The sequence below is a fragment of the Hyaena hyaena genome, unplaced genomic scaffold, assembly GCF_003009895.1.
Source record: "Hyaena hyaena isolate Hyena2069 unplaced genomic scaffold, ASM300989v1 scaffold_212, whole genome shotgun sequence".
Taxonomy (NCBI): domain Eukaryota; kingdom Metazoa; phylum Chordata; class Mammalia; order Carnivora; family Hyaenidae; genus Hyaena; species Hyaena hyaena.
In genome coordinates this window covers 37,468-62,134 of record NW_024080845.1, presented here as the reverse complement: position 1 = coordinate 62,134, position 24,667 = coordinate 37,468, and the positions used below count along the sequence as shown (strand labels likewise).

The window sequence follows — 24,667 nt, the reverse complement described above, 5'->3', positions numbered from 1 at the left end:
ATATACAGTGAAATATAAATGGTTCCTTTTTTGGCTTGGGGAAAATTTAGATACATAGATTCTTGAAATTTATTAGTAAGTTAAACTATTTCATGCATAAAGTAAAAATTTGAAATTATTAGACCAGTAATCCAGTGGTCCAAGAACAAGCTGAGTATTTGAGTATTTTAAAAATTAAATGAGGTGTTATAGGCCTATTAGTTGTAGGCGTGGAGAGTAAAAACTTTTATTGTCTTACTTGACAACAGATGATGTGCTTAGAGCTTTTTCAATGTACTGTGTCATTTGTGGCATGTAGTATTTAGTGGTTATTAGGATAGCTAGAATTCTTTTTACAGATGAAAGAACTGTTTGTGTCCATGCTTGACTCCAAAGCTCTACATCTTTCCATTTATTTTCACTAAGCTTTCATAATGTCCCACTAGTTTATATTGGTAATACAGGAAGCCAATGGATGTAGTTTAGTGTAGAATAAAAATTCTAACTTTTGTACTAATAACCAAGTGGAATCATTTTATTATATAGACACATAAGTATCTTAAATGTTTTTATGCATTCATTTATGCTGGAAGCATTTAGTTTGCTGAAGTAAATGGTCCTAGGCCTATTTCAGTGTAACAAAAAAAGGAGTGGAGGAAAGTTGAGTTTATGCACAGATAAAAGTCTTTATGCAGTTAAAGGTGACTAATGTAATATTCTTAAGATTTGCTAAATTGTAACCTTGTGCATGTGTGATGTCAGATGCTTATTGCTGAAGGATCTGATCAATGTAGGCAATTGATTTTTATTTTCCTTCAGTTAATACGTGTTTCTTTTGAATATCACAAAATTAGATAGCCTTGGTGCCTTTTTTTTTAACCTTATTGAAAAGTTGTATTCAACCCGCAAAAGTTTAAGAAACTACATTTAAGAAGGAATAATCTTAAAATTAATGTTTTTTTATTTTAGCACTTTTTCAGCCATTAACTCCAGGCTCTCGAGAATTTGAAGATGTTCTAAATATTCTCCATTCATCTTACCTTGAACCAGCCTCAGTAACGAATTTTAACTACAAACGTGCTTGCTTGATACATAATGAACTTTTGGAAAAGGAGGTAGGTTTTAAATGGTACTTATTGTAAGAGTAATAGCCTGAATGTTGTTTTATGTTTCTTTTCCTTAAAAATGCTAGTTTTTGGAGCACCTGGATGGCTCATTTAGTTTAAGTGTCTGACTTCAGCTCATTTCATCATCTCACAGTTCATGAGTTTGAGCCTTGCAGGTGCCCAGTAAATAAAACTTTTTTAAAAAGTGTAAACAAAGGGAAACAGTTAAGTATGTAAGATTGTAAATTTTAAGTTTCATGTACAGATTGGAAATGTTTTTAGGAAAAGCCAGAATGAGGAATTCTGCAGTAATACAAATGATTTATTTGTATTTCTAAACACAAATGTTTAGAAATCATTGTGTTCATTGCTGTTCATTTGTGTTCATTGCTTTCTAATGCACGGGAAATACTATTAATTTTGTACTTTTGTAAGTTGGGTAACCCAGGGCCATCAGAAATGAACTTTGAAGGAATCCCTGAAGTTACTGGCTCCTTGAGAAAATTAAAACCTTGCTAGTTTAATGTGATTTTATGGTGTAATTTTATATGAAAATTTTGTCTAATAATTCTTCAATTACTGAGTATCAGTAATGGGCTGAATACTGCATATAAACCTTTTAGATATGTGTTCCATATTTTGAATGTATATCCATTTGCTTTTATTTAAAAGTGAAAGCAATTTGGGTGACTTGCAGTTCAGTTATACTTAGAGGACATCACTCTTTTATCTGGGAAATATGTATGGAGCACATCTTATGTACTTGGCATTAAGATTGTAGTTATAAAGAAAACGAAACATTTTTCCATGTCCTAATTGAGTTTATAGTCCAGAAGTTGGTCATTCCACAGAGATTTATTAAACCACTTACTATATGCAGTATACTATGTTATGTAAAATGAGAGACCCAAAGGTAACTAAAACATGAACTTAAAAATCCATGGGAGTGTTGGAATGTTGTAAAATTGTAGTAGACATTTAGTAAAATTGATAGATAGTAGATGTTTATTTGATTATTACAAGATATAAAAAGCTAGTTATAATAGGGTAAAAATTAATTGAAACACAAAAATTACAGGGAGAGAAAAGATCATTTCTACTTGGGTTACATTTGGGATTTCTTAGAAATAAAATTCCTGAAGTAATTACTTGAAAGACATAATCATATGCTAAGGATTTGTTATAGATTTTATTTCATTTAGTTCACAGAAAAGCGAAGAGAACTGAAGTTTGATGGTCGTTTAGATAAAGAACTTTCGGAATCCTATGCATTTCTTATGGTTGATCGATATCAGGTGAGTGAACTTTTATAAAAGACAATTTGAGAATGTTTCCACTGTAAGTTACTAATTTTGTATGTGAACAATACACTTGATAATTATAAACTAATGTCTTATATTTTAGTAGAAATGATATGTGTAAATGGATACATATGCGGAAGAAATTATTTAGTGGGGCAAGATATTTCATTGTCGTGTAATTTGTTTTTCAAATGTGCTTATATTTTCTCTGACCAAAACTATTTTCTTTGCCTAGGATGTGCTTGATAATAATTTTCTCTCTATTAAAGTAGACTATCTTGTGTATTGTTGATTATATGTACTGGGAACTGGTATGTCTCCTTTAATTGAAGATGTGTAGGTAGAGTTACTTTTTCTTTAAATATTTTGCCAGTTCTATTTCTCTTTAAAGGGGATGTTTGTATATGTGAGTGGCATGAATGCTGAATATCTGTCACACCTAGTATAACCAAAAATGGATATGAGCTATGCTTATGTTGGAAGCATAAGCCAGTTTCACATTGATATTTAGTCATAAATTGTCATGTATATAAAATTTCTATAATGTAGAACTTACATAGTTTAGGAGCTTGGATTTTATTTAAAACAAGTTTATAAATTATCTTTTCATGTTCTTAATCTATTATGATTGCAAGATGAAATGTTTTGTTTATTTAGGTGCAAAGCATATGTGAAAAAGGATTACAGGTGGGCCAGTCCAAAATAACAATTCTTGGCAGTCCTTCCATGGGTAATCTTTTTTTCATTTATCTACTATTAAGTTGCCACTTAAACATATGTTTAATTTTGCTGCAGTCCTTATAGTTAGATTCTTGTTTGCTTTGTCATGTTCTCAGAAAAAAGAGAAGTTTCAGGTTATGCAGTGTAAAACCAGTTTTACCCTTTGTTTTTGATTTGCATACTTCAAATTAATCAAAGATTTTTTTTTTTTAAAACTCAGTCCTGGTGATTTTGGGAAATTAGGATTTTTTTTGTTGTTTTTGTTATTTTGTGTTTGTGTTTTGTTTTTCTGTTTGTTTTGCCTTGGTTTAATATCCGCTATTTTTACTGTCATTACATTTTTTTTTTCAGGTGTCATACCTTTTCTCTCTTATCATTAGGTTAAATGTTTGGATTTTCTTTTTAGTATTTGTGCCTTTATTCAAATTCTTTAATTTTTCCCTCTTTACTAGGTATCTATCTTTCTAGGTATGCTGATTTATTACAAGCTAACCCTTTGGAAGCTGGGGCAGTGGGCGATGTCGTTATTTTTAAAATAATGAAGGTAATTTTAACATTTATGTTTCATATATCAAGGACAGCATTTAATTTGCATTTTAGTTGGCTCTGTTTTTAGTAGGAGTTTGGTTAAATTAAAATTGGTGCTTCCTTTGTTTAGTATATAAAGATGCTTTGCAGAGTGGTTTGTCATCTTTGATCTATTTGATTTCCTTTCCAAAGAAAAGAATGAAGAGGGTAATACACTGGTAATGTCATTTATAATGAACAGTGTTGTGTATAAAATTTTTATTTCCTTGTTATTCAAACAGCACTTTTTTTCTCATGGTTAACTCCTTTTTACTGCTTCAATATTGGTAAAAAGGTGTTGAGTGTTATCAGGTATTAAAGGAAAGAACTGTTGTCATAGGTGATCTGTATTCAAAGAGGTATTTTATAATGTTATATAGTCAATAATTTAGGTGGACTTAAAAGGTTTTCTTAATTTTAGGGTAAAATAAAAAGTTTGGAATCTATATTAAATAAAACTGCTTTGGATCCAACGCCAAAACATGAATGTCACGTGTCAAAGAATGCCAATAGAGTTACATCACTTTTGGCTTATAGAGCCTATGAACTTACTCAGGTAAGTGCCTGGATTCATTTCAGTGTTATGATTTCATATCTCTTTGTCATCAAATCCTTTAAAATGTCTCCTTTTCTGTACCTTGTGCCACCACACCAGTCTAACCTCTGGTTTCCATATAACACTACCAGACTCCAGTGTTTCTCACTACTGTTTGCTCATTGTTTTCAAGACCACCAGAAACAGAAGTCTCGTGGCTCCCCAGACTTAACAGAGGAATAGATTCCTTAGTCTAGTTCTTCCTTCCAACCTGGTATTCTTTATGATTGCTGCTCTCAACACACCTCATTTCATTTTGAAGCCTAGGCTTCTCTTGGCCTAGATCCTGGCCTAGAAAGATCTCCTGTCTAATAAAATACTACTCATTCTTCAAGATAAAGGTGAAGCCCCTTGACTTACCTTAATTCATGTAATTTTGTACTGTTGATTTCATAGTTTTTATTTTAACATCTTTCTAAGATACAAACTTAGAATTTTCTAAGTTACAAGCTTTATTCAGATATAATTCATATACAGTAAACTGCAGGTACTTAAAAGTATAATATTTACCAAATTTTAGTCATGACGGTTTCATTTGGGAGAGAGAGTGCACACGTGCAGGGTAGAGGGAGAGGATCTTTTTTTTTTTCATTGTATTAGTTTTTTATTGCTACATAACAAATTACCACAAATTTAGTGGCTTAAAACAATACAAATTTATTATCATATTTTGGTTTTGGTTTTGGTGGGCCAGGAGTCTGGGGACAAGTTAGCAAGGTCCTTTCCTCATGTTTCGCCAGGTGAAATCATGGTGTTGGCCATTGCTGTCATATTCTCTGAGGCTCAGGATTCTCAAGGGAGAGAATCTTAAGCAGGCTTCACACCCAGCTCCTTTAAAAAAACAAAACAATTGTGAGTGAAGCTTTTTTATTTTTTTTAAGTAATCTTAATCTCTACACCCAACATGGGGCTTGAACTCATAAACCCCAGATCAAGAGTCTGACGATGTACTGACTGAGCCAGCCAGGTGCCCTTGAAACTTTTTTTTTTTTTAATTGAAGTGTATAGTTGACTTTTAGAAGACTCTGAATGGGCAAGACATATTGTTAGGGGCTGTTAGCATAATTTATATTCACCAAAGACATCTGAGCTCGCTTAGTTGATTGCCTTCTGAACAGTAGTTGGAGTAGGTAGCAGTAGGCTCTTCTTTTTCTTTCTTTTTTTTTTAATGTCTATTTTTGAGAGAGAGAGCGTGCCTGCATGTGCAAATGCAGAGAGGGAGGGAGGGAGGGAGAGAGAGAGAGAGAATCCTTAGCAGGCTCTGTGCCATCAGGGCAGAGCTGCACGCGGGGCTCAAATTCAGGAACCTTGTGAGCCAAACAAAGAGACACTTAACCAACTGAGCCACCCAGTGCCCCTTTCTTTTTTCTTTCTTTTTTTTTTAACAAGTAGGTTTTTCTGGCAGAACTTGTAAACTGGGTTGATGTTTCCAAAAAATTCGCAGGCATTTAAACAAAAATTTTTTTAATGTTTGTTTATTTTTGAGAAAGACAGACTGTGAGCGGGGGAGGGGCAGAGAGAGAGGAAGACACAGAATCTGAAACAGGTTCCAGGCTCTGAGCTGTCAGCACAGAGCCCGATGCCGGGCTTGAACTCACAGAGCCTGACGCCTGAGCCAGTCAGAAGTCAGATGCTTAACCTAACTGACTGAGGCACCCAGGTGTTCCTCCAGGCATTTTTAGAGCAGCAACATTATTGAAATCCGTAGTTTCCCCAAGGTAATGAACTTTGAAGGACAATGCTTTGTTTATACCCCTGGGCATTCTTTAATGAAAATGACCTAATGAATGTTGTGAATAGGTTAAGGGGAAAGCAGATGGTAGTAAGAAGATAATTAGCTACCTTTATAATTAGCTGCCTTTGTCAGGGGTTCATAATCTCTTCCACCTCCTCTTTTGCTGCTTTATCTGTGGTTGGAGCCAAGAATATATTTTTCTTTTAAAATAATGAACAGAAGAAGGGGGGAAATGGTGGGGGAAAGGGAGAGAGGCAAACCATGAGAGACTCTTGAATGCTGACAAAAACTGAGGACTGATGGATGTGGGGGGGAGGAGGGATGGGCATGGAGGAGGGCACTTGTGGGGATGAGCATTGAATGTTATGTGGAAACTAATTTGACAATAAACTATTTGTAAAAAAAAAAAAAAAGAAAAAAGTAATGAACAGAATACTAGATTTGGTTGAGATTGTGTCCTTAGCATTTTACTTTTTGGATTGAATTGATTTTTCTGGGTTGACTTGTAACAGCTTATAAATGTCCATTTGTAACATTTTTGTGGGAAAATTTGTTGCACCAACTGAACCCTCAGCTCTTCAGAAGTAAGCTTTTCGAGTACCTGTTAGTGCTCTGGCATGATAGATAGAAGCAGAATACTTTATCCCATAAAATGAATATAAAGTGCAAATTATTTTAAATAAGTTGACAAACAGTGCTTAAAGATACTTTCTGTTAGAGGTACTTAAATGGTATTATATTTCTCTAAAATCAGGCAACTAAAGATTCTACTATGTACTTTTTTGTCTTTTTACAGAAGTTAATTTTGCATTTTCTTATTTTTAGTATTATTTTTATGAGTATATCTTTGATGAACTCAGGCGAAGACCAAGACATGTGTGTCCATATGCAGTTGTATCTTTTACTTACAAAGATGATATACAAACTCCAAAGTTTGTACCTTCATCAAGGTAAGGACTCAGTTTTATTTTTTTTAATTTTTAAAAAATGTTTATTTTTGAGAGAGTGTGTATTTGCATGCAAGTGGGGAAGGGGCAGAGAGAGAGATAGAATCTGAAGCAGGCTTCACACTGTCAGCACAGAGCCCAGTGCAGGGCTTGATTTCAGGAACCATGAGATCATAATCAAGATTTGGATGCTTAACTAACTGAGCCACCCAGGAGCAAGACTCATGAGTTTTAGACATCTTTCAGAATACTGTTTTACATATCCTGCACTGCCTAGGAACAGTTTGTTTTCTTGGCATTTTTTTTCTTGCCTTGCAACTAATTAGACACATGAGTGTTTATGATGACTTTTATTTTATTTTTTTTTTTTCAAATAGTTTATTGTCAAATTAGTTTCTACATAACACTCAGTGCTCATCCCCAAAGTGCCCTCCTCCATGCCCATCCCCCCCTCCCCCCCACATCCATCAGTCCTCAGTTTTTGTCAGCATTCAAGAGTCTCTCATGGTTTGCCTCTCTCCCTTTCCCCCACCATTTCCGCCCTTCTTCTCCCGCTTGTTCCTCCGTCAAGTTCCTCCTAATCCTCCTATACGTGCAAACATATGATATTTGTCCTTCTCTGCCTGACTTATTTCGCTCAGCATAACACCCTCAAGGTCCATCCATGTTGCTACACATGGCCAGATTTCATTGTTTCTCATTGCCATGTAGTATTCCATGGTATAGATAAACCACATCTTCTTGATCCATTCATCTGTTGATGGACACTTAGGCTCTTTCCATGTTTTAGCTATTGTGGAGAGTGCTGCTATGAACATTGGGGTACATGTGCTCCTATGCCTCAGCATTTCTGTATCCCTTGGGTAAATTCCTAGCAGTGCTATTGCTGGGTCATAAGGGAGTTCTATTGTTAGTTTCCTGAGGAACCTCCACACTGTTTTCCAGAGGGGCTGCACCAGTTTACATTCCCACCAACAGTGCAGGAGGGTGCCCGTTTCTCCACATCCTCGCCAGCATCTCGAGTTCTCTGATTTGCTCATTTTAGCCACTCTGACTGGCGTGAGGTGGTATCTCAGTGTGGTTTTGATTTGTATTTCCCTGATGAGGAGGGATGCTGAGCATCGTTTCATGTATCTGTTGGCCATATGATGACTTTTAAAAGGTCAGTGTGAATAATGTACTTTACATGGAACTAAAATTTACCTAAACCTCACCAGGTGACCCTTTTTTTTTCCTTGCTATCGAAGGTTTACATAGTGAGTAACATGCAGTTTTTATTTATTTATTGATTTATTAAAAAAGTTTTTTTGATGTTCATTCATTTTTAAGAGAGAGACACAGAGCGTGGTTTGAAGGGCAGAGAGAGGGAGACACAGAATCTGAAACAGGCTTCAGGCTCTGAGCTGCCAGCACAGAGCCTGACACGGGGCTCAAACCCACAAACCATGAGATCATGACCTGAGCTGAAGTCGGATGCCTAACTGACTGAGCCACCCAGGTGCCCCTAGAAATACTGTTTTAAAAAGCCACATATCATGAAACACATTTTGAAGTCAACCTTTTCATTGGTTTTCCAGATCAAATCATCTGTTCTTCATTTAAGTTGTTTGAGAGCCAGCACACTTTTTTCATGTTGGCAAATAGCCCTGGTAACCATCTATCCATAGCCAGAAGTGGCAGTTCATATGTTATCCAGACACTTGGGATTTTCATATTTCTTGTGGCTTTATATTTGTAATTTCCGTGATATATTTACAATAGGGCTTTTAAACAGTAATCTTTAAAAGACACCCAGCACTTAATAATTATGAGGTCATACCTCCAGGACTTATAACTGTGTTAATTTTCTTTGCCTCTTCTTTGATTCCATCTTTTGGTCTCCATATCATTTTAAATGACATTGTTTGAACATCCTTGCTATACTTCAGATGCTGCCATGAATCCTTCTGCCTCAGAGCCTCTGCATTTGCTGTTTTCTCTCTTTTCCCAGTTAGCTGCATCGTTTACACTAAACACCTTTATCAGATCTCTCCTTAAAGGTGACCTTATCAGTGAGGACTTTCATGATTTTTGTTTTTAACCTCATACCCTATTGGTTTCTCTTTTTCTCCATAACACTTAAAACCATCATCTGGTATACTATATACTACTTTTTGGTTGTTGCCTGGCATCTTTATGAGATTGTAAACTCTATGAAGTCAGGGGCTTTATTCATCCTGGTAATCCTGTTATCTCGTACTGTGCCTGGTAAATAATAGGAGCTTGGTAAATATTTATTGAATGATGAATAAATGCATTTAAATATATTTTGAGGCTGTTTCTTCAAATCTCATCACCAAAATAAATCACGGAGACTGTAATGGACTCTGTTTTCTCCTGATGACTATTTTTGGGGAAAATAGGTCCCATAAATTTGGACAGATATGGTAATTTGAGCCAAGTAAGTAACTGTTTTCTTCATGTAGACTTGGATGTATTAAATGTTGTAATAAGTAGTTAATATGTTCTTCCCACTTGGATGAAGGACTTAATTTTCTTGTACATTATGCCATTAGAAATAGTGCTTATGTCAAGGTCCTAAATGTAAACTTTCTTGTTGTTACCAGTCAGTAATTTTTTCTTTTCTTTTTAAAACGTTGTAGATCTAACAGTTTCAATGCAGATAGAAATACAGGTAAGAGTCTTTTTTTTCCTTTAGTTTTATAAATTGAAAGAATAAGTACATAAAGTAAAAACATTAGTGTTTTGCTTTATTTTTATAATGAACAAAAATCTGCCAAGTATGAAAAAGGGGGTGAGGCCATGTTAGATCAACATTTGATTGTCCAAGCATAAGGTCTCCTTTAGAAGCTGCTGAAACTGAGTAAACCAAAAGATTTTAGCACTTTGATAAAGGTAAACAAAGAAGCTTTACAATTTAGATTTTTAAAATATACTCATGCTTAGGATTTAGAAGACAGAGAGAAGATTAAAAGCAAAACTGATATTTTCTGTCATCAAGTTTCTCCACAATGAAAAGAAAGTGAGTAGAGAGGGTAGGAGATTCTATGGTGATTCATGTAGTTAACCGGATTTAATATAGTAATACAGTCTCCTTGGGGTGAAATAAGAAGGCAGTAAATGCCTGGTCTTTGGTCTTCAGCTGTTTGATATGAGGACATTTAGACAAATTTGTTAATTCTTTGCAGCTGGAATCATCCTGTAGGGGAGAAGATACATGAAACAAAAATCCTAATATGTGAAATCTCATAAATAGGAATGTCATGGGTGTTTTTTGTGTGTGTGATTTTTGGTTTTTGTTGTCATAGATGTTTTCCCCTTATTTGTAGTAAACATGTATTTACTTCTGGGCTGCCAGTGGCTGAATTGTATCTTTTTTTATTTAGATAAATTTAACTACACCTTGTGGAAAGGACAGCTTTTAAATAAAGGAAAGCTTTTGTGTTATATTTCTCTGAGGTCAGCCACTCGTGCTTTTTTGCCTATCAAGCTGTAAGTATGTTACATTACAAGAAAATAGCAATTAATGGTTGCTCAGTACAGTTTCTTCTTTTGCTTATTCTTATATTTAAGTTTTACTTTGGTCCAAAAGAACTTCAATATTGATTTGTTCTAAAAAATTGATAACTTGGGAAATATAGTTGGCAAAATGGGTCCTCTGCTTTTCTGTCTTGGTTTGAGAATGGGCTAAATAGTCATATACATTTATGGCATAAAAGTTTTTCTGAATGATTTTAAATTTTAAAAGTGATTTTTCAGAGTTTTATCCTAATTAGATATACTTGTCATTTAGCAATTTGAACATGGTAGACTTAAAAGTTATCAGTTCTTTGTTGAAAACATCTTTGATTGGTGAGGTAAGTTAAAATTTATAGACTGTTTTCAGTCCTATGCAGCATATGTTAGAATAGTAAGGTCTAAAATGATCTTTTGCTTCCACCCCCAGTAAACATTATGGGGCTACATTAAATGTTTGAAGATTGCTTTAACAATTCATACTCTATGGGGCACCTGGGTGGCTCAGTCAGTTAAGCGTCTGACTTCAGCTCAGGTCATGATCTCATGGTCGTGAGTTCAAGCCCCGCTTTGGGCTCTGTGCTGACAGCTAGCTCAGAGCCGGAGCCTGCTTCAGATTCTGTGTCTCTGGCCCTCCCCTGCTCACTCTCTCTCTTTCTCAGAAATAAATTTAAAAAAACATTCAAAACAATTAAAAAAATTCATACTCAAATTGTCTTTAACAAAAGGACAGCCTTTAATCCTTTGTGGTTAGTAAAATTGGTGTATAAGATCAGCCTCTGGATTAGAAATGGAAGGTTGGTGGTATTACCAGGCTTTCTATCTACTTCTATATATATCTGGGCTTTCCATATCAAATCCTCTTTAGAATCAAATATGATATTATTAGTATGTTGTGGGTGGGGAGGAGATAACATTGCTAGAGTTAAAAATACAGGTGAGGCAAACATACTTTTTCAATTTTCTTTCAGTCCTGAAAAGTTAGATGTTGAAACAGTTATGAGTATTGATCATCTGAAACAGAAAATCCCTCCAGCACTATTTTATAAGGAAACATACTTAGGTCCAAGTGAAGGTAAGTTATTTAATTTTAATAAAATATATAAGAAGCAGATCTGATTTGAATATTTACTATGTATTTTTTCTTATGTCAGTTTTGAAGAATGGAATGTATTGCAGCCTTTATGAAGTTGTAGAAAAGACAAGAATTGGAAGTAACATGGAGAGTTTACTACAAAAACTAGAGAAAGAAAAACTTGTGAGTGGAAGGTTTTAAAATGTTCCTCATTCTTTCATAGAAACCAATATTTGAATAAGTGATCATATTAATATTTCACTTTATTTCATTTTTGCCTCAAACTACCATAGGGTCTCTGTCTTTGTTGATACTATTTAGTGAACAGTTTTACTATGGCCTTTAGTAGTCTTTTTTTTTTTTTTTTTTTTTTAAGCCATGACACTAGACCTTCTGCAAGCCAGTCTTCTCCATGAAATATCTTTACTGTATTTTGTGATGGTGACAATAAATATTTATTGAATACTATTTTCTTATGCAGGGTGTATAATTCAGTAAAGAATGAGATAAGGAGACTATTTTTCTGGATTATACAGAATGATAAATGGAGTTACTCAGGTAGATAGGGTTTGTTCCAGTAGAGACTGTGCCATATTTGAAGAATCATCAGAACAGTTGATTGGTGAGGCTGAAAGAGAAAGAGTAGAGTAGTTGGGGGGAAGTGGTAGGACATGAGGCTAGAGAAGTGGGGGCGGGGAGGGGGGCAACTATGTCCTGTAGTGTCTGTCCTGTAGGCAGTGTTCAAATGTTTGGAAGTTTGGATGTGATTCTAAGAGCAGTTGGTTTGAAAGGGAGTGCAGGTTCTGATTGTGTATGCAACATGATCAGATGTGTGTTTTGAAATTTTATTTGGATACTCTAGAGAATAAAGAGGTGAAATGAGACAGGAAAGTAGCATTACATTAGAGGGTGGCAGTGGGTTGGAGGAGAGGTAAATAATGGTGTAAGAAAAAACTTTTTTTTTTAATGTTTTTCATTTATTTCTGAGAGAGAGAGCGTGAGCAGGGGAGGGTCAGAGAGAGAGGGAGACAGAAGCCGAAACAGGCTCCAGGCTCTGAGCTAGCTGTCAGCACAAAGCCCGACGTGGGGCTCGATCCCATGAACCGTGAGATCATGCATGATCTGAGCTGAAGTTGGATGCTTAACCTACTGAGCCACCCAGGCGCCCCAAGAAGAGACTTATTTAAGAGCCATTTACTAGATAGTATCCAGTTTAATAGATACTGATTTTACTTAGTTTAGATAGAGGGATTAGGTCAGGTATTAGTTGTGATGGGTTTAGGCAAGAACAGAAAATGAATACATGCTATTTGCAGTTCTGCTGAAGGAGAGGAGGTGGTTACAGAGGAGAGGGGTTATTCCAAGGTTTCTATTAACCTGAGATAGATGAGCTCACTTTTTAATGTTGATGGGACATTTCAATAGGGGAAGTTTTTTTGCACAGGTATGCAATGGGATAAAATCTTTTCAGCAGTTAACTTCTTTCTACTCCTTTTATTGAACCTCAGTTCCAGGTAGTCAAATGGAGGTTGGTATCAATGATTTTCAGAACTGGCAACTGCATTTTTAATGGCTATGTAGAATTTCATTATATAGATACATATTTGCTTAACCAATCCATTGTTTAGAGTGGCAGAGTCAAATTGTGTACAAAATTTATAGGCAGAGTTTATACACTTATGAATTGGTGGACACCTAACAATTTTTGACTAACCAGCTGGAAATCTTTGGGCTAGGCATCTTAGAACACATGCATACAGAAAGATGCACATTCTCTACATATGAATATACTCTTATATTTACATTTCTTGTTTTCTGCCTGCCTATTAAACTATTTCTCACATCAAAATCTGTTTAATTCCTGAGTTCAGAAAGTGAATGTTTAGATAGATAGTAGGTTTGGATATGGTGAGATACTGGGTTATCCAAATCTGTTCAGTTCTTGCATCTCAGAGAATGAGTATTGAGAGTCTTGACAATGAGGAGTTTCAGAAAATTATGGTATCTTCCTTTCTAATAGTGAGACTCAGGATAGGAAGATACTGGTATTTTATTCTTCACCTGAGCAAGTACTATATTAGATTCTTAGAGGACTGAGTTTTCTCAGAGTTAAGAAATAGAGTAAGATCCTATGTCTTAGAGGGTATGAGCATTCTGCAAGGATATACTACCTGAATTCAGTGGAGTCTAGGTATTTTAGTGTAGCTATCCCTTTTCCTGCAACCTTATTGGGAATTCCCAACCTCATTGGAAATTATTCTAACTATAGCTACTTCATAGTTCTAATGAAGATGGGAGATGCATTGGGGACTGTTGGGTTCTCAATTTTATCTTGAATATACACACTAAATGTTCTGAATCAGAGATTTAGTGAATACCTCACAGTAGTAAATGTATTGGCCTTCCTTTGCCCTAGTTCTTAGCCTTAGGGCGTCCCAAGGAAAGACTGGTCTGTTACGCTTTGCAGATGGTTGGATATTCCACAGGCAAGGGATGAGGAAAAACTACTTTTCATTGCTTATTAAGGGAAGGAGGCCACTGTCTCCCTCCCCTTCTGGGAAGTTCTTGAAAATGTGATCAATATTAACTCCAGTCCTTTGGTAAATAAATAGAATCTCTTCAGGATGCATTCAGCCCTCTGGAACTTAACATAATAGGAACTAATCTGTGCTGTAACCTCTTGGTCCTCTTGCATACCCACTTGGCACTCTCAGGGTGATAAGAGAAATTTAATTATCTTTTTGGATCAGAGCAGTTACTTAGATAATTGGCTATAGGTCTCATTCATAAAGTATGTGAGGAGTAAAATATTTCTGGGGGAAGTGAAAGCACACATTCCCTATCTTTTTGTTTACTTTTTTGTATATCAGAAGGCTATTTTTGGCAGAGAACAGAGAAATTAGGGAAATTTTATTTTCTCACATGGAGGTTTGTAATATAAGTAAAATTATATTGAGCTTTCCTTTGGTTGGTGGTAAGTTAGTAATTCTTAAAACTAACTTAGTATAAAGGAAAATGATGATTGTCACTAAATTTGAAGGTTATTTCTGATGTGAACATTTTTCTGCATATCTCCCAATGTGATATGTACAAGAATTTTTTTCTCTTGGATATATATCTAGTATATTAGATTTATTATCAATAAAGTAGAGTTATTGAATTATAATTCTACATGACTAGCTTTATAAGATAATGTGACATTGTTTTAAATATTTGTACCAGTTTATATACCTTACTACCAGGTTCCTAGTATAGTCAGACTGTGGCAAAAGCTTGCCAGTATGGTAGGTATAAAATAAATTGCACTGCTTGTATTTTCCTGAAATATGAGGAGTTGATCATTCTTTTATAAATGTATTTCTTTCCATGTACAATTGCCTATTTTTCCTTTGAGTGCTTTCTGGTTTTTTTATTTATTTAATTTTTATTATTTCTATATTTTTTACTATTTTATTAAAATTTTTAAATTTTTGGTTTTGAGAGAGAGAGAGAGAGCAAGCAGGGGAGGGACAGAGAGAAGGAGACACAGAATCCAGAGCAGGCTCCAGGGTCTGAGCTGTCAGCACAGATCCCGATGCAGGGCTCAAACCCACGAACTTTGAGATCATGACCTGAGCCGAAGTCAGACATTTTACCCCTGCCTTGTGTTTTCTTACTAATTAGAGGAATTTTTAATACATTTTGGGGTACTAATACTTGAGCTATGTGAGCTAAAATGTTTTTTTCATAATCTGCTTGCCTTTTTACTTTATTCCCAGTGTTTTTTTGAAGAACAAGTGTTCTTCAGTGTAATTAAATTTGTCTGTCTGAATGTTAAGTACTATTTGTGACTTAAGAAATCTTTCCTTACCCCAAGATCCTACAGTATATAAGAATATGAATGTGTTAGGATTTTGCCTTTGGCACCTAAGTCGTTAAGTAAATAGGTATTTTGTTCGCTTTTTGTGTGATATAATATAGTACTCCAACATCATTTTTCCCCCAATATGAATAACAAATTGTTCCTAAACCATTTCTCCACTGAGAAGCCTTGATATGAAGTAGAGTTATCTGCCCTACCTTTTCATCTTTTTGCGGAGTGTTTTGATGTCGTTTTTTTCCCCCAAATATTTAAGTATCAGCTTTGCTTTTTTCTTTAAAAAAAATTTTTTTTTTCATGTTAGAGAGAATCCTAAGCAGGCTCCGCACTGACATGGGCTTGGTCCCATGACTCTGGGATCACAATGTGAGCTAAAATCAGGAGTCTGTTGCTCAACAGAATGAGCTACTTAGGTGCCCCACAGCTTGCTTTATGCAAAAAATTGTAGAATTCTACTTTTAGGGGCACCTGGGTGGCTCAGTCGGTTGAGCATCCAACTTTGGCTCAGGTCTTGATCTCACAGCTTGTGGGTTCGAGCCTTCGCATCAGGCTCTGTGCTGACAGCTCAGAGCTTGGAGCCTGCTTCAGATTCTGTGTCTCCCTTTCCCTCCGCCTCTTCCCAGATCGCACTCTGTCTATCTGTCCCTTTCTCAGAAATAGATAAACATTTAAAAAAAAGAAATTAGAATCTGTTTTTAAGCCCTATTGGTTTTTTTTTAAATCTATACATGAAATTTGAGAGAATTAATGTGTTTTGTGATACTGTCTTATCTGTGAACAAGATTATCTCTTTACTTCTTTTGGGCATTCTTTTTTTTTTTTTTTTTTTATTTCTAGGAGAGAGAGAGAGACAGCGTGAGCAGGGGAGGGTCAGAGAGAGAGGGAGTCACAGACTGAAACAGGCTCCAGGCTCTGAGCTGGCAGTCAGCACAGAGCCCGACGCGGGGCTCGAACCCACGAACCGCGAGATCATGACCTAAGCGAAAGTCGGACGCTTAACCGACTAAGCCACCCAGGCGCCCCTTGGGCATTCTTTTAGTAGAGTTTTATAATTTTCTGGGTACATGTCTTATTTTTTGTTTGGTTTATCCCCAGCCATCTTACTGTTTTTGATGTGATTGTAAACAGTATTTTCTATTTCAGTACATTTTCTGTTTATTGTGTATATAAAAATGTAATTGCTATTTATGTATTAATTTTATGTTAGATCACTGTATGAAATTTAAGTAAATTTTTTGTGCATTGTTTGCAGTTGCTATATAGATTTTATTATCTGGAAGCGACATTTTTTTTTCCCCTCTCTAGTCTTTAATCTTTGTATTTCTCTTTCTTAAATTAGTATTACTGTGTAATCTAGGATCTCCAGTACAGTGTTGATAAAAGTGGTAGTTGGAGGCATTCTCTGGTCTTTGATTTTAAAAAGAACATGTCTAACATGAACCATTAGGAAATTTGCAGTAGATGTTTCAAAGATACCTTTATCAGTTTAAAAATTTCTTTCATTATTTTTCTAACCACTATCGGTTTTGAAAATTTTTTTATGCTTTTTTTGGGGGGCTTGTATCAAGTTGGTAACAGGGTGTATTAGGGTTCTCCAGAGGAACAGAACTAATAAGATGTACATATATAGGAAGAGATTTATTATAAAGAATTGGCTCACACAGTTATGGGGCCCATAAAATTCCAAGATTTGCAGTCAGCAAGCTAGAGAATCAAGAGAGTTTATGTGTTAAACTCATCCATAAGTATTCTCAGAAACAGCCAGAATAGAGTTTGACCAAATATCTGGATACCCTGTGGCCCAAAGTGACACACAAAATGTATAGAATTTTCCTGTACACTTACAAGATGAATTATATTTCTCTTTTTCTAGTAGTAAAACTAAGTTTGTGTTGCTAGTTAAGAACACCAACTTCATTTTTTTTTTGGTCTGGTTTGGTTTTTGTTTTGATGTTTGTAATGCATGGTTTGGTCTGTGAATGTTTTGTTTAGAAATTTTGTTTCTCTGATGATGAGTTACACTGACCTGCAATCTCTATTTTATTGTTGTCTAGTTTTTATATCAGAGTTTCACTAGTGGGGTGCCTGTGTGGTTCATTTGGTTACATGTCCAATTCTTTTTTTGTTCTAATTTTTTAAAATATTTATTTCTGAGAGAGAGAGACAGCGTGAGCAGGGAGGGTCAGAGAGAGAGAGAGATACAGAATCTGAAGCAGGCTCCAGGCTCTGAGCTAGCTGTCAGCACAGAGCCCGATGCAGGGCTTGAACCCAGGAGTTGTGAGATCATGACCTGAGCCAAAGTCGGACGCTTAACCGACTGAGCCACCCAGGTGCCCCTTTAAATATCCAACTCTTGATCCTGGCTCAGGTCATGAGATCATGGTGAGATCGAGCCCTGCATCCAGTTCTACACTGACAGCACAGAGCCTGCTTGGGATTCTCTCTCCCCCTCTGTCTCTGCCGCTTCCCCACTCATGCACATATACTCTCTCTCAAATAAATAAAAACTTAAAAGTTATACTAGCTTCTCAGAATTGAGTTGGATAGTAAGAGATGTTTGTATATATGATTAGAATAATCTGTTCTTTGGATGTTGGCTAGCACTTAACTACAAAACTGTCTCCCTTTGTTTATGGATGATTTTAAAATAAAATACTGATTCAATTTAATAGTTAAACTTTTCAGGTTTTCTGTTTATTCTTGGGTCAGTTTGTATATATTATGGTTTTGTTTGTCTTTTAGGAATTTGTCCATTTTTTCTGTGTTTTTGAGTTTATTTGTGATATAGTCATTTAAATAGTCTCTTATAAATAGCTGCTGTGAGCATTATTATGTGATAATATTTTCATTATGTCTTCCCTTATTAGTTACTTTCACCACAGGTTTGTCTGTTTTATTAGTCTTAACCAAATTATGGTTTTAACCTTCTGTTTTATCTTTGTTTTACTCTTTTCTTAATTTTAGCTGTTCTATTAATTTCAACTTTTGGGGAGTTCATTTTTTTTCTGCTTTCTTAAGCTGGAAAAATGGTCAGTGAATTTTGAGTTCCCAGTACTCCTTTAGTTGCATTCTACAACTTTTAATATGTAGGATTTTCATTATCATTCAGTTCTAAGTATTTTTTAGTTTCCATTATGATTTCTGTCTTGATACGTGATATAGAGGATTGTATTTAAATTTCCAAATCCATAAGAATACTTTTGTCTTTTATTCCTCATTTAGTTCTTTTAAAAACAGGTGGTGATTATTTGAAATTTATTGATACGTGATCTAAAACCAACTTTGTGGTCATTTTTTGAACATGCCCTATAGATGCTCTGTAGCATTGCCAAAACTGTGTGTTTGTTGTTAGATCCTGGGTACACAATTCTGGGATTACAGCAATTTACTTTTAGTGCTTTGACCATATTACAATATCTTCTGGCTTCTGTTTTTGTTGAGAGGTTAGTTCTTGGTCTAATTATTTTTCCTTTGTAGGTTGTCATCTTTTTCCTGGTTGCTTTTTTAATCTTTGGTGTTTTTCAGTTATTTATCTATTGATTTATTTATCAAGTAATATTTCTTATAATATTTCTTATTTAAGTAATATTTCTTATTATTGGTATAATTCCATATCTGGATTTAAAGGTGCATTTCTGTAATACAATTAGTCATTATCTTTCTGATTATACTTCTTCATTCTTTAGACTTTTTCTAGGAACCTAGAACATCCTATGTCAGGTCTTTTCATTATGTTCTTGATGTCTGTGAACTTCTCTTGTGTTTTACATCTACTTGTTTCTCTGCTGCATTCTGAGTAATTTCATAATAGTTCTCCTCTAGTTTACAAATTGTGTCTTTGGCTGTGTCTGGTTTGCTATTTAATCCATTCATTGAGTTTCTAATTTCACCTATTTTTGATATCTAAAAGTTGTATTTATTTCTAAAATCTGCCTGGTCTTTTTTTTTTTTTTTTTTTTTAACAGATTCTTGTTAATATTTTTTAGAAATACATACTGAGGAGGTGGAGGTTATATTCTGATGTTCAGGATGTTTATAGAAATAAGCTTCACCATTTTAGCCGTTCTTACTTTTTTCTGTTATTATGTTATTTTATATTTTTTAGAGAAACTGCAAATGAGGGAGAGGGCAGAGAGAGAATTTAATCAGGCTTCATACTCAGTATGGAGCCCAACATGGGGTTCAGTCCCACAACTCTGGGATCATGACTTGAGCCAAAATCAAGAGTTGGATGCTCAACTGACTGAAGTTTATTTATTTATTTTGAGAGAGAAAGCACAAGCAACAGAGAGACAGAGAGGGAGAGAATCTTAAACAGGCTTCGTGCTCAGCGCGGAGCCCAACACTGGTCCCACTCCCACGACCACAAGGTCACAACTTGAACCTATATCAAGAACCAATTGCTCAACCTACTGAGCCACCCAGGTGCCCTATCCCTAGCCATTTTTAAGCATACACCTTTCCAGTGATTTTTAGTAGATTCACAGTGTTGTGCAACCATCACCACTATCTAATTTCAGAATGTTTTTAGCACCCTAGAAAGAAAAGAAACCTCATAACCCGGTAAGCATACATTATGTATTTGTTCTTCCTCTAGTCCCTAGTAACCATGAATCTACTTCTGTCTTTATGGATTTGCCTATTCAGACATTTTATGTAAGTTGAATTATGCAGTATGTGGCCTTTAGTGCCTTGCTTCTTTCATTCAGTGTAATTTAAAAGAAAAAGGTTTTTTAATGTTCATTTATTTTTAAGAGAGCATGAGCAGGGGAGGGAGAGAGAGAGATAAGACACAGAATCTGAAGCAGGCTCCAGGCTCTGAGTTGTCAGCACAGAGCCTGATTTGGGGCTCAAACCCACAAGCATTGAAATCATGACTTGAGCTGAAGTCAGATGCTTAAGCGACTAAGACACCCAAGCACCCCTCACTCAGCATAATGTTCTTAAGGCACAGAGCCTGATTTGGGGCTCAAACCCACAAGCATTGAGATCATGACTTGAGCTGAAGTCAGATGCTTAAGCGACTGAGACGCCCAAGCACTCCTCACTCAGCATAATGTTCGTAAGTTTCATCCATGTTGTAGCATATCAGTACTTCATTCCTTTTTATGTCTGAACAGTATTTCACTGTATGGATAATACCACATTTTGTCAATTGTTTCTATTCTTTGGCTATTATTAATAAGCTGCTATGCACATCTGTGTACCAATTTTTGTGTGAGTATGCTTTCATTTCTACCAACTATTTCTTTAAGGATCCCATACCTGTTCTTTTATACATTACATCTGTTATTCCAATTTGAAGCCATTGGGCATTTGAATCTCTTGTTTCTGGTAAATCTCATTTAGGGTAGCTTATTTCCTAGTTGTAAGCTTGATGTTTTATATTTTTAGCACATTTTTTGTTTGTTTTTTTAATTTTTTTTATTTTTTTAACGTTTATTTATGTTTGAGAGACAAAGAGAGACAGAGCATGAGTGGGGGAGGAGCAGAGGGAGAAGGAAACAGAACCCGAAGCTGACTCCAGGCTCTGAGCTGACAGCACAGAGCCCAACGTGGAGCTCGAATCCACATACTGTGAGATCATGACCTGAGCTGAAGTCGGACCCTTAACTGACTGAGCCACCCAGGTGCCCCTGTTTGTGTTTAAAGATTTTATTTTTAGGTAATCTCCATGTCCAACTTGGGGCTTGAACTTGAAACCCTGAGATCAAGAGTCACATGCTCCACTGACTGACATCCAGATGCCCAACACATTTTTGTTTTTGTACCATGTTACCTGTAATATTTAGATGTAAAGTCAAAATCGTAGAGTCAAGTAACAAAAATTGACAGACTGGGTTAATATTGTTTTCTGAGGGGAAGAAAACAGTAAGGTGGAATAGAGGCATTAGGAGCATGTAGTTAATAGGTATTTGATTTCCTATAGCATCTAAAGTGTTTCTTGGAGCTAAAGGGCAAAAATACTACTATTAGGGCCTCTGTCTGCCTGAGTGGTGCTTCTGGGTGTAGAGTCCCTGTGCTCCATGAGACTCTGGGGACATTGAGGCCCCTTAGAAGACAAGGGTCTTGGGTTGCCTAGGTGGCTCAGTCGGTTAAGCATCCGACTTCGTCTCAGGTCATGATCTCATGACTCATGGGTTCGAGCCCCACGTTGGGCTCTGTGCTGACAGCTAGCTCAGAGCCTGGAGCCTGCTTTGGATTCTGTGTCTCCCTCTCTCTGGCCTTCCCTTGCTCATGCTATCTCTCTCTCTCTCTCTCAAAAATAAACATTAAAAAAAAAAAAAAAAAGACAAGGGTCTTTAAGCCACAGAGCCAATGGAATTTTTTAAAACCTGGTATTTGGAGTGAGGTGAGACATTAAAAAAATATCTTTTTCCTTAGTAACCACAAAACATGAAAATCTTTTTTTCTTTTTTAATTTTTTTGATATTTATTTATTTTTGAGAGAGAGAGAGACAGAATGCAAGCAGGGGAGGGGTAGAGAGAGGGGGAGACACAGAAACCAAAGGAGGCTCCAGGCTCTGAACTGTCAGCACAGAGCCCGACACAGGGGTCGAACCCACGAACCATGAGATCATGACCTGATTCGAAGTCGGACGCTCAACCGACTGAGCCACCCAGGCGCCCCCAAAACATGAAAATCTTAATCATGCTTCCCAATTTCCTGTTCTCACAAACGAGGAGTTGGGTAAAATGTTAAAAGGTATATGTAGGACGTATAAAACATTTTAGGACAAAAGTGATTGAATCTGAAACAAAAAATTTGCAGGTACATTATCCACCTTACTTTTGGCTGTTCAAACAGTGTTTTTATTTTTTATTTCTTTAAAATTTTTTTAAGTTTATTTATTTTGAGAGAGACAGTGTGAGTCAGGGAGGCACAGAGAGAGACAGAGGAAGAGAGAGAATCCCAAGCAGGCTCTGCGCTGTTGGGCGGGGCTTGAACTTACGAAACTGAGATCATGACCTGAGTTGAAGCCAGAATCTGACGCTTAACTGACTGAGCCACCCAGGTGCCCCTAAACCACTGTTTTATTAAATGTAAATTGATAGTTACTTTTTGTCCTCTAAATTATGGGTTCTTACACAGACTTTGTTTACTGGAATTGTTTAATTCAAATTTAGGTAGCACACACTTCACACTTCCTTTCAGAGGCCAGAGTTCCTTTGTGTACAACTGTCATGCTTTGTTCTTCCTTTACTTCTCTTTTCTTTAAAGTGTATTGTGAATAATTACAATAGCTCCTGAAGTTTCTTTGCATTACATTGTTTCCTTTCCCCTTCCTGCACAGTGCTGTTGAGTTTTTGTTGTTTTGAACTCCAGTTCAAAAGGATATATTCTTGAGGGCGTTCTAGCTAACCTGGCATTCTTGTCTTTTTACAAACGAGCCAGTGATCTTGTATGTTTGTCCTAGTCTGTCATGACCCTTTTCCCAGGCATAAGTACTCTAATGCCTGCAACCTGTCCATCAATTATAACCCGGCCTTTGTTCATCATGTTACCTCTTTTGAAATGTTCTTTCCGTAATCTCAGCCTCTTGGCAATATTCCCATCCTTCAAAATCCAGCTTAAGTATACTCTCAGTATTTCTTTCAACCATAAATAGTAATTTCTCTCTTCCTGTTGTTTTACAAATCTTTTTGAGAACTTTTCTGTCTTGACTATTTTTTGATATTGTGTTACTCTCTCTACCCAATTATAAATTTCTCTCAAGGCTCTTGTGTTGCTTATCTTTGAAGTTATTTCTGACAAGGCAAATTGCTTAGCTGTGAAATATGTTCATTAACTATGTTAAAAAATTAGAATATAGCAACACATTTCATTTGAGATTAGCCACTACACACAGAAAGGCAATGTTTGTGCTGTACTTGTTTTATATTCCCAACATCCAACACACTGCCTTGGCAACTAATAATATGCTTTTGAATTGCTGATGAGGATATTTCAAGTGTTTAGTTTGGCCTTTACATTTTCGCTTCAAGAAAAAAATCAACAAATGGGGCGCCTGGGTGGCTTAGTCGGTTAAGCGTCCGACTTTCGCTTGGGTCATGATCTCGCGGTTTGTGGGTTGGAGCCCCGCGTCAGGTTCTGTGCTGACTGCCAGCTCAGAGCCTGGAGCCTGTTTCAGTCTGTGACTCCCTCTCTCTCTGACCCTCCCCTGCTCACGCTGTCTCTCTCTCTCTCTCTCTCCTAGAAATAAGCATTTAAAAAAAAAGAAAAGAAAAGAAAAAAATCAACAAGTTGGTTTCACAGTTAATTAGGGGAATTTTTTCAGTAGTATTTTCTTTTATTCTGAAAAGTAAGGAATTTTTATTTGATTGGAATTCTGTTAATCAGAGAGTAGAATTTTTAATTTAGTCATTTCATTTTTCCTAAAGAAAGATGATCAATAACTTATTGTTTTCTTTATAATTAGTAGAAACTAGAGTGTCTTTGCCTTATGAGTAATCATAAAACAGATGCAACTTCTTCCCTGTCCCAAAAATGCAGGTTCTTGTTAAACCTTTGGGAGACCGAGGATACCTGTTTCTTCTCTCTCCTTGTCAAATGGTTTCTCCATATGGTAGGTGATCTCTTTAATTTTTACAGTTCTTTTTAAATATTTTAGTTAAAACATTGCTAATCAATTTGGCTTCTGTTTTTTTTTGTTTTTTGTTTTTAGAACATCAGATTGCCAAGTCTCGAGTCCTACATGCTTTATTTCTATTTCAAGAACCTAGAGGCATAGTTCCTTGTAAGTTGAATATCTAAATCTAGTTACTTTCAGATACTTAACATTTTATTGAAATTTTCCAGACAATTGACTATACATTTTGTTTTCATACATTTTGGGAAATCCTGGGAGTATTAGGAGGTATTAGCAAAATAAAAACACATTATATATGACTTGGTTGTTTTTTTTTTTTTTTAACTATGAAAAATTATTTGATTGTTTTTCAGTGTTTTCACTAACTAAATATTGACTGTAATTATTAAAATACTATAGCTTAGTTTTTAGGGTTTTAGATTATTAGTAGCTTAGTTCATTTTTGCATCCAAGTTTTAGCAACAATAAAAGAATCGTGCTAGCTTAACTTTAGGCCATTTAAAATTTAAAAATTTTTCACACTGATTTTTTTTTTTTTTTTAAACTCAAGTTAACATAATAGTGTCACCTTGGCTTCAGGAATAGTAGAACCCAGTGAGTGATTCATTTTGTTACATATGACACCTAGTGCTCATCCCCAAAAGTGCCCTCCTTAATTCTCATCACCCATTTAACC

The 24,667-nt window shown here is 35.7% G+C and overlaps 1 protein-coding gene across 8 annotated transcripts in view; it reads left to right on the top strand.

The window, feature by feature from the left end:
- Positions 1-24,667, top strand: part of TASOR (transcription activation suppressor) — a 52,748-nt gene that overhangs the window by 7,492 nt on the left and 20,589 nt on the right. For all 8 annotated transcript variants that reach the window (XM_039242475.1, XM_039242473.1, XM_039242472.1 and 5 more), the window contains exons 2-13: positions 949-1,094; positions 2,288-2,380; positions 3,044-3,116; positions 3,559-3,650; positions 4,095-4,229; positions 6,829-6,953; positions 9,593-9,624; positions 10,337-10,442; positions 11,438-11,541; positions 11,621-11,724; positions 23,895-23,967; positions 24,067-24,138. In XM_039242475.1, the coding sequence (XP_039098406.1) occupies positions 949-1,094; positions 2,288-2,380; positions 3,044-3,116; positions 3,559-3,650; positions 4,095-4,229; positions 6,829-6,953; positions 9,593-9,624; positions 10,337-10,442; positions 11,438-11,541; positions 11,621-11,724; positions 23,895-23,967; positions 24,067-24,138 (1,155 nt within the window). The remainder of the gene's footprint in view (positions 1-948; positions 1,095-2,287; positions 2,381-3,043; positions 3,117-3,558; positions 3,651-4,094; positions 4,230-6,828; positions 6,954-9,592; positions 9,625-10,336; positions 10,443-11,437; positions 11,542-11,620; positions 11,725-23,894; positions 23,968-24,066; positions 24,139-24,667) is intronic.